Source organism: Cryptotermes secundus, unplaced genomic scaffold (assembly GCF_002891405.2).
Source record: "Cryptotermes secundus unplaced genomic scaffold, Csec_1.0 scaffold1244, whole genome shotgun sequence".
Lineage (NCBI taxonomy): Eukaryota > Metazoa > Arthropoda > Insecta > Blattodea > Kalotermitidae > Cryptotermes > Cryptotermes secundus.
Window position 1 is genome coordinate 165,164 of NW_019733849.1, and position 10,128 is coordinate 175,291.

Genomic DNA, 10,128 nt, shown 5'->3' on the forward strand with positions numbered 1-10,128 from the left:
ACAAGGTATTAAAATAAGGCAGGGTCACGAATTCGTTCCTAAAGGCACCGTTGTTGGGAAAGGTAGTTATGGGATCTTAAGGCACCGGAAATAGCTTGCTCGAAACGAATTGTTCTGCAACGAAATAGACGGCGTCCTGGCGTGTCCCCTTCCATTTCCAACCCAGGCGGAAACGAATTAAAGCACTCTGGAAGCTGTAATAAAATGAATGGAAGAGTTCAAGTGACTGGTAGGAAGATTGATTGAGTCATTGCTGGCTTGATGCAGTGTGACTGAGATCACATTACACTTTCCGAGCGAAGGTGGCGCCAAGTTTTCAAGACCTTGCGGAAACAGCACGAAATAATCCTCCGATAATCACCGGACGCCAAGGCGGTGACAGACTTGCTCCTCGCTCCCATTTCAACATGATTATAATTATATATCACTGCTGGAGCTGAGCCCTTCTTGAGAATCCGCCAATTGTGCAGCTACTCAAGAACGTCCCAGAATTTTTTGGAACCCGAAGATTCATTACCGTGTTCACCAGAGCCCTCCACTGGTCCTTATCCTGAGCCACATAAATCCAATCCATACCATCCCATTCTATATATCCCTAAGATCCATTTTACTATTGTCAATCCACCTACGTCTAGGTCTTCCTAGTGGTTTCTTTCCCACCAATATCCTTTATGCATACTTCTTCTCTTCCATTCATGCTACATACACTGTCCATCTCATCCTCCTTGACTTGGCTATTTGAATTATAATTGGAGAAGAGTACACGTTATGACGCTCCTCATTGTGCAGTTTTCTCCAACCTTCCGTCACTTCATCTCTCTTCGGTCCAAATATTCTCCTCAACACCCTGTTCTCAAACACCCTCAGTCTATGTTCCTCACTTAATGTCAGATACCAAGTTTCTTACCCATACAGAACCACAGGCAAAATTATAGTTTTGCATATTCTGATTTTTATGTTTTTGGACTGCAGACGAGAAGACAAAAGGTTCTGGACTGAATGGTAGCAGGCATTACCCGAGTTCAATCTCGTCTTAATTTCCTCTTGAATCAAGTTTTCATTTGTTATCGTCGTTCCCAAATATCTGAACTGTGCCACATTTTCAAAACCTCTGTTTCCTATCTTTATGTCACGATTTTGTCCTGCATTCTGGTGACAAGACAGCAACATATACTTAGTTTTCTCTCTGTTTACTTCTAGACCAACCTCTTTACTTGCGTCAGTTAATAAGTTCTGCACATGGACAATGTTACCTTTACCGCGCCTGTAATGTCGGTTCTGGCTCTTGCTTAACAATTCCTTTGCTGGCATCTGGCTTCTAATGCGGACGGAGGCCATGCGTGTCTTCTCATGTGTTCCATTAACCATTCACTATTTAATTTCGTACTCCTCTTTCAGCAGACTCTCCTTTACTTTTGCAGCACCTGAGAACACACGGGTTACCAATATTCTGATTTGCGTTGAAGTCTCTGTTGAGAACTCCGCCTTTCGAAGGGTTAAATGAACTGCAGGAATGTGTCCTGCTGAGTTAGACGTGTGGTATGGTAAAGGTAACGCTATCCCTGTAACAGGCCGTGGAGGCCCATAGGGTTGTGAGATGTCGAGGCTCCCACATCTCCTAGACGATCGCCTCACAGATGGTAGTGAGGTTCTCAGCCTTATACACTTACTTCCATTTACCCCCAGAAAGATTCTTGGTACTCATTTCTGTTAGACGCTGAGTCGAACCCGGGCTCATAGTACGGCCGGAAGGATTAAGTCAATTGAAAATTCCAGTGTGCTCGTTGGGAACCGAACCCGCGACCCTCCGGTTTGTAGCACAGTGCCTCAGCGTGCCCCGTGTTAGTGTTCCACGTGCGATTGCAAAATTGTTGATGGCTTAAACCATGTAGAGATTGACAAATGTTTGTAAAGTGCTTCGCCCCCTCACAGCCCGTGTGACTTGCTGAAACCACCCACAGTGTTTGTTTCTGTAAGCGGACAAGCTAACGGGAGTCTCAAAACTTAATTCACGATGGATCTGTGGTTCTGTGAAAATGCACGAAACGGGTCGACAGCTGTGAACGCTTCTTGGTCCTCGGCAAGATGGCATCTGCAGGAAGATGTCTGCCATGCGGATGTGCTGAATATCGTCACATCATTTTGTACTGGCTGTGTTGCTGTGGCCACAAACATATTCTTCCGCACCGGCAATCGCAGGTAAGATGCCACTTAATGATATTGTATGAATATATAAGGGATGCGACCACAGTGATCTTAATGATATTATATCTATTACATCAGACAGATGTTTAAACAATATACGTTCTGGTCGCTCGGTCGGTATAGTTCGCTTGCGGACTAAAATCACGGATTTTAAGTTCTATTAAATGTTTAAGACCTGGGAATTCTAATTATGTGTTATATTTCTTTCAGTCTTCATTTTGAATTAAGATGGATGGGGTTTTTAATGGCTTTTCCAGCCCATTCAGGGCCCAGGCCTCTTATTCAGTTCCGTAATCATTTTTCACAGACGGCAGGACTCACTGGACAAGTGATCACCCCGTCGCAAGGACGGACAGCACAAACACAGAATAAACGCACACACACGCCAAATATCCATGCGCTAAGTGGGATTTGAACCCAAGATCCCAGCGTCCGAGCGAGCGAAGGCAGTTCGTGCCTTAGACCGCGCGGCTACCATGACTGGCTTCCTAACTATACCATACCAGACCTAACTACTTCAGAGAAATGTTTAACAATATGGCCTTGAAGAGAGTTTAATGCGCAGGCGTACACATTTTTATTTACGTAATATATCAGCTGCGATACTACGCTACTTAAAACGTACATGCCTAACTTTAACTTGGGCTGTTGTTAACATGGTTGTGAATCAAGTTTTTTTCTTAGTTTTTCATTGCTGGTGGGGTGGGACTAAGTCCCTTGTACTGCGGTCACTTCTGGCCTATTGTACCAGCCCCAGATGAGGGTGATTGTGGAGCAATTGGTGGAATGAAGATTGGTAGGGGAAATCGAAATATTCGGAGAAAACCTGCCCCAGCGCCATTTTGTCCACCACAAATCCCACTTGACCAGACCTGGGATCGAACTCGGGCCGTCGCGGTGGAAAGCCAGCGACTAACCACTTGAGCTATGGCGCGGCCACGAATCATCAAGTTATATAAAATTATTGGAAATCTTTGAGTGATTGAGCAACTGGAGGCTTCTCAAGAAGAACTGAGTTGGAGTTAATGCATTTATCTCATGCTGCATATTACTCGTACTTTGAAGGTGGAGAGTCTGTCTTGGCGCCACGTTGCAGTATTTAGGATATGAGGTTCTCACAGGGGTGATTATGAAGAGACCTACTTTCTGGGATATAATGTCACACAGTCCGTCGAAAGTAAACCGACGTTTCGCCTGCATCTTCAGAGTCGAAGAATAAGCAAAAATCAACAACATGGAGAATTTAGCAGGCAGGAAATTTTTTGCTCGTTTCTTGCTTGGCTTATTCTTCGACCCTGAACATGGAGGCGACGTGATCCTCCGAAACGTAGGTTGACTCCCAACGGAGTACACGGCTTTACGACCCAGAAGGAAGGTCTCTTCATGCTGCGGCGTTGTTCATATAACAGATACGCTTTGTCGTGTCGACTCTACGCAATGTTCAATGCTGTCAGGAGGGAACCGAGTCGTTCTTGAGAAGCTACCAGTTGCCCAGCCACTCAATAAATTCCCAGCATTACATGGAACCTGAAGATTTATTGCCATGTTCACAACAGTCCGCCGCTGTTCGCTATCCTGAGCCAGATGAACACAGTCCTTAACCTACACCTCTTTCAGTGAGGTACATTTTAATATTATACTCCCACCTATATACAGGTCTCCCGAGTGATCTTGTTCCCTCAGGTTTTCCAACGAAAGTCCTATATTCCCCGCTCTTCGCTCTCATGCGTGCTACGTGCTCTGCCTGCCATATCATCGTCCTTGACTTTATTTTAATTGTATATGGCGATCTGTACATGTTATGAATCTCCTCATTACCGAGTTTTCTCAAATCTCCAGTCACTTCATGTCTCTGCGGTCCAAATATTCTCCTCAGCACCCTGTTTCAAAACACCCTTAGACTATGTAAAAGGTAAAAAGTAAAAGTTGTACGTGTGCTTAACTAATTAAGCACTGCACCTTGACGCATGGGGGGAGTGGATGTACAGATCCTCATTTTCTTGAACTCGGCGCTAGTTGGAGGGGAGTGGTCAGCTTCACGCCCCGGCCGCTATACCCCCGAGGAAAGAGTCCCCGGTGCCCATTGAAGATGAGGCCGAATGGGCTCCAAAGTCAGTCTGGACAACGTAGAGAAGAGATAATTCTTGACCCTACCGGAACTCGAAATCCTACCCCTCGATCATCCAGTCTATACCCAGTCGCTATCAGGGCTCATGCCCCTCAGTCTATGTACTTCCCTTAAAGTTATAAACACATGTACAGAATTATAGGCAAGATTATGGATTTGTGTGTTCTATTCTTTAAGGTTTTAGACAGCAGACCATAAGCTAATAGGTTCTGGACTGAGGGACGCATAGAGCATAGTGGTGGGAAAGCCAGTAGGAAAGAGACCACTAGGTAGACCTAAACGCAAGTGGGTGGAGAATATAAAGAAGGATCTTATAGAGGTAGAATGAGGTGGTATGGGCGAGATTGATCTGGCTGAAGATAGGGACCAGTGGCGGACTCTTGTGAACACGGCAATGAACCTTCGAGTTCCATAAAATGTTGGAAATTTTTGAGCAGCTGAGCCACTGGTAGGTTCTCAAGGACGACTGAGCTTCATGGAATCAGTCGTTATCCAGTGTGTTACCTATTAAAGTGTCACGTGGTTAAGCTGGTAATTATAGTGTCTGAAGAAATTTATGATATCAGCATATTCATTGCCAAAGAAAAGAAACTGCTTGTGTTGCATTTTCAATAAGTAACTGAAGACCAGAAATTAATTACTAATAAATGCGGTATGTGACTGTCCCTTCTTCAATGCCCTGTAAGCGTGAGATTTATGTGTGTCATTACGCAATTTCAGAAATGCGAGAAAAAGCAGGGGAAGCGAACAGCGCGAAATTTATACAAAATGTCGAGACTTGCCGTTGAATTTTGAACTGGAGTTACCCTAATTACTTATTTAAAACTTTGGTGTTGTATATTGAGGTACTGATATGGTAAGCAAGGTTAACCCTGGTACATAAGGGGCACTTCTGCTAGTTCGATGCTCTGAAGGTGAAATGAATGTTAATTGTCTCGCCGCACCATTGGCCTCAGCAGCAAATGGAAGCCAAGGTCAGCAACGTCACGTAAATTACAGAGAACGCATCTGAAAAAACGCACTTACACTCAGAATTGGCGTTGTGGCCTGTCTGTAGAGTAAACAGTGTTATATACACGCTAGGGATATTTTTATTATTGCTAGTGGGGTGGGACTAAGTCCCTTGTACTGCGGCCACTTCTGGCCTATTGTACCAGCCCCAGATGATAGATGAGGATGATTGTGGAACAATTGGTGGAATGAAGATCGGCAGGGGAAACCGAAGTACTCGGAGAAAACCTGCCCCAGCGCCACTTTGTCCACCACAAATCCCACTTCACCAGACCCGTGATCGAACCCGGGCCGCCGCGGTGGGAAGCCAGCGACTAACCGCTTGAGCTATGACGCAGCCCTACACGCTAGGGATTATTGTTATTGTTGGAGGGGGTGGGTTTCCCCATGCATCGCGACCAGTTTGATCTATTGTGCGTCCCCCTTTAATCTCCTACAAGCCTCTATACCCTACCGGTACTGGTGCTTACCATCAGTCCCTACTCAGCCAGCGAGGTCGGCCCCTACCGGCTCAGCGGTATCTCGATGCTTCCCCCATCTACCAGAGGCGTTAGAGACTACTGTTGGGCAGGAAATGTCCTTAATTTCGCTCAGTGGCCTCCTTAGGAGACATGAGGTTCTTTTACACGGGACCCACGACTTAAAGTCCCTCCCGGAGGACTTGTTCCCTGAATTTTTCCGCCCTTAAAAATTCGACGACCTCCGCCGGCCGGGTTTGAACCCGCGTACCTTGAGTCATGAGGTGGGAACGTTACTCTTAGACTACGGAGGCCGCTACACGCTAGGGATAGTTTAAGACTTAAATTGGCCGGCTTCCTTCAAGACGAAAAATGCACCCATGATAAGTAACCAAAAATGATTATCGACTGATGTTATTCAGTAAAATTGACTTGGTTACTTGCCTAGGCAGATTAATTCTGTTTGTTTACGGTCAGCCGGATTTCTATGTAAAAAATAGGTGAACAGATTCAAGATTCTGGGAACCAATTAAGTCTCCTCATGCGAGTCAGTAAATAAGTCACAAATGGAAGTAAAACAGCTGTAATGGATGTTATAGGTTTTCTATTTGTATCACTAGATAGCAGTACAGTCCAACTTCATAACCTTCATCACAGCCTCAGTAGCAGACGCGCATGCGCATGTTAAGAGGCTGGTTTCAGTAATCAAAATGGTTACCGTGTTTGAGGAGTGTAATACTGAAGAGCAGCGTTCTCTTGTGCGTTTCTTTGTGGGAAATAGGACTCAATGCAAAGGATGTTCATAAAGAAATGGTTCCTGTTTACGGTGGGAAGTGTCTGTCGCGTGAAGCGGTTCACAGTTGGGCGGCAAACGTTTCGCTGATAACGGAGATGTGGAAACGGAGGTGCGAAAATGGCTGAGACAGCACTCAAAAAAGACTTCTATACTGCGGGTTTAGACGCACTGTTAAAGCAATGGGACAAGAGTATCATTGTCGGTGGAGGGTATGTCGAGAAATAAACGTTTCTTCCAAGTTCGAGTATCACATGTTTTAGGCTTCATGTCTACTTGTGACCTATTTACTGACTCTCTCCCATATTTAAATGTACAAAGGAAGAGGTAGAGGTGGATAAAAGAGTTATATATTGATGTAGACTGAAACTAAAGTTATACTTTTTCTTGGTTAATTAAGTACCATGCCATGAAGACGTTGGAGGAGTGGAGGTATAGCTCCAAGTGCCTTTAAACCGGCACTAAATGGCGGTGAGTGGTCAGCTTCGTCAAAGTCAAAGTCAAAGTCATGTTACAACTGACGGTCAGTCAGTCTGTCTGTCTTGGTGTCGAGTCCCAGCTTGGGCTCATGACCAGATGTTTTCTTCTTTGTGAAAGTTGCTGTCCTGTTCATTTGGGGTACCATCTCTGACGAGAGGTCGGATCTGTCATTTCCGGTCAGCTTCGAGCCGCTGGTATCCTTTAAATAGGCTTTTATGGGCTTCATAACCGGTTTGGAAAACTGGAGAAGAGAAAAATATCTCCATTTCCCTGCGGGAATCAAGCCCAATTTCCTTGGCCATTCAGGTCTTCATATAGTCACTCGAAGCCTAGTGGCAGCTGTTTTTTCTCCACTTTGCTTGCGTAATTTAGATGGAAATTTACAGAATGTTTCTAGACCTCTCTTCTGGGTTGTGCGTGAGAATTATGGCATGAAGCGAGTAGAGGAGGCGGGGCCGGGCTGGGAGGTAGAGTGACTCACTGTAACTAAGGCCAGTTGTAACCAATAATTGTCGGCCGCGCCATAGCTCAAGCGGTTAGTCCTGGCTTTCCACCGCGGCGGCCCGGGTTCGATCCCGGGTCTGGTCAAGTGGGATTTGTGGTGGACAAAGTGGCGCTGGAGCAGGGTTTCTCCAAGTACTTCGGTTTCCGCTGCCAATCTTCATTCCACCAATTGCTCCCCAATCACCCTCACCTATCATCTGGTGCTGGTACAATAGGCCAGAAGTGGCCGCAGTACAAGGGAGTTAGTCCCACCCCACTAGCATTAAAAAAAAAACGAATAATTGTGCGTGCTCTAGAAAAGCTCTAGAATCCTTACCTCAGTGAATTCGAGCCGATAATCTGCGCGTTCAGCTGAGGAAGTCCAGGCCTAAAAACGTACGCAGTACCGAGAGCAATGAAAGTTCCCGAACACCGTCGACAGTTACATGTTATCGGAAGTCGCATGCTTATACAGACGGATTTGTCACTTTATATGCCACGACGCGCTTTCCCTTCTGCAGGCAGCTCACGGACACCGAGACCTTGAGAACAATTCGTGGGATTAGGAGAGTGCAAGAAGAATTAGAAGTACGTGATTTATTTTATTAGCTAAACTCTTAGGTTGGTTTTAGAAAGGATATAGCCCGATGTGTTAGTGGCGACTGACTTCGTATATACCTTTTAACTTTTGGAAAACCATGGCGGATATGATATGCTGGGTGACATACTCCGTCTGCTGCAGACACGGGTGGAGCAACATCTCCAGTTAGCAACGTAGTTTGTTACGCCTTCGTTAGAAGAATGATTTTCTGTATACATGCGATATTCTTACGCCAGTGAAAAGCACAAACGTATTTACAAGTCTTACCTCCCTTAATGGTTTCCACACATAATATGTTGCAGCCTAGCTCGTAGATTATTAGGATTTAAACCCTATGCACCCGTGAACTTTGGATATTGTGAGACAAACAATTTACTATGTAAGATTTTAGGCGTTCACGGCGGTGACTATGAAGAAAGCAGTCTCCTGGGATTTGGCACCGTGTATATGTGGTGTTAACCGACGTTTCGGAGGAACGTATCGCCTCCATCTTCAGGGTAGAAGGAAAAATATAAGAAATCCGCAAGCGAAGAGACCATGAGAACAGGTAAAAGCAGGTGCTTTTTCTCGCAACCAGAAAGTATGCTCCTTCATTTCTTAAATTTTGGACATGGTTTGACGGTGCATATAAATGCATATTTTGCCTGTTTTATTATTAAGCATCATATTTTCGAAGATCTCTATTTATACTGCATATTTCCTTTTTAAAATGTTTATCATATATATTTTTTAATTTCATGTTCAAATTTTCAATCGTGGTCGTGTGTATACAAGTTTTCTTTTCCGTATTAAAATATGTTGCATATTTTACTCAACATTTCGTCATGATTCATGTTTCTGATGCAGTACCCAGGACGGGACTTCGCCGATCCCTCTACTCGTAACTTGCCTCATCCGCGTACCATCAAAGTGGCCGTGAAGAGATTAGTCAGAAGCGTTCACATGTAGCCGCTATCAACGTAATACTATTCAACCGATAAGGGACTTCACTTATTTATTTCCGAAGTCTCCATGAGGTTCGTTACGGTTCTTCATCTGAAGCTGGGGGCCATTCACATTAGCGGTGACTAGTCTGTAGTTAAGTTTGTTTAGCTTCCTGTAGTCACGCTGAAAGTGGAACTAACCAGTCCTACTCTGAGAAACTTCAGAGAGAAGTATACACAGTGCAAACTACCTGACGAATCTACTGTGCGCAAAAATTACGTGAAGCAGTGTTACGATCTTACAACTGAAAGCATTAGAGATAAGATTCATGATAATTTTTTGTGGGTATCAATCGACGAAACACAAGATTGTAAGGGACGGTTTATTGCAAATTGTATAGTTGGATCCCTTAATAAGAATGAACAATCTACCCCATATCTTCTTGCGGTAGAGCAATCTGAAACCACAAATAGCTCCGCAGTTTCCAGATTTTTTATAAATTCCATGAATTTACTATGGCCGAATGGCATTCAGTATGAGCGCGTATTGAACTTTGTGACTGATGCCGCAAGTTATATGATGAAAGCCGGTACTGCTCTTAAAGTTATATTTCAAAATATGACACATTTNGCGCAGAACTAGAAACTAATCTTTCCTATATATATATATCTGCTCACTTCTCTCGTCTTCCATCCGCCATTTCCTCACTGGAGGCAAGCAATGGCAATACTACTTTGTATCGGTCGTTAAGTGTGTTCAAAACCACTGTTTCCAAATTGAATTCAGTTCCTGGAAGACTTGGGGAAGTAGTAAAATAAAAAGTACACAGCATTCTTTAAAAAATCCAGGATATGCAGAAATTTCTGAACCTAAAGAAATTTTAGCCGGTAAGCGTACTGAACTGTCAAGTAAAAAATCACTAACAGTGGAGCAAATAGCGGCTTTTGTACATGCGCTCCTAAGTTCCTGTGAGGTGGAAAGAAGTTTTTCCCGCTATAAGGACATCTTAAGAGACAATAGGAGGCGACTAACTATGGAAAACCTA

At 44.3% G+C, this 10,128-nt stretch overlaps 1 protein-coding gene across 1 annotated transcript in view; it reads left to right on the forward strand.

The window, feature by feature from the left end:
- Nucleotides 1-10,128, forward strand: part of LOC111868313 (ATP-binding cassette sub-family C member 9) — a 206,824-nt gene that overhangs the window by 16,815 nt on the left and 179,881 nt on the right. Inside the window, exon 2 of the mRNA XM_023858858.1 lies at nucleotides 1,777-2,199. Coding sequence (XP_023714626.1) covers nucleotides 2,015-2,199 — 185 coding nt within the window. The 5' untranslated portion in view covers nucleotides 1,777-2,014. The remainder of the gene's footprint in view (nucleotides 1-1,776; nucleotides 2,200-10,128) is intronic.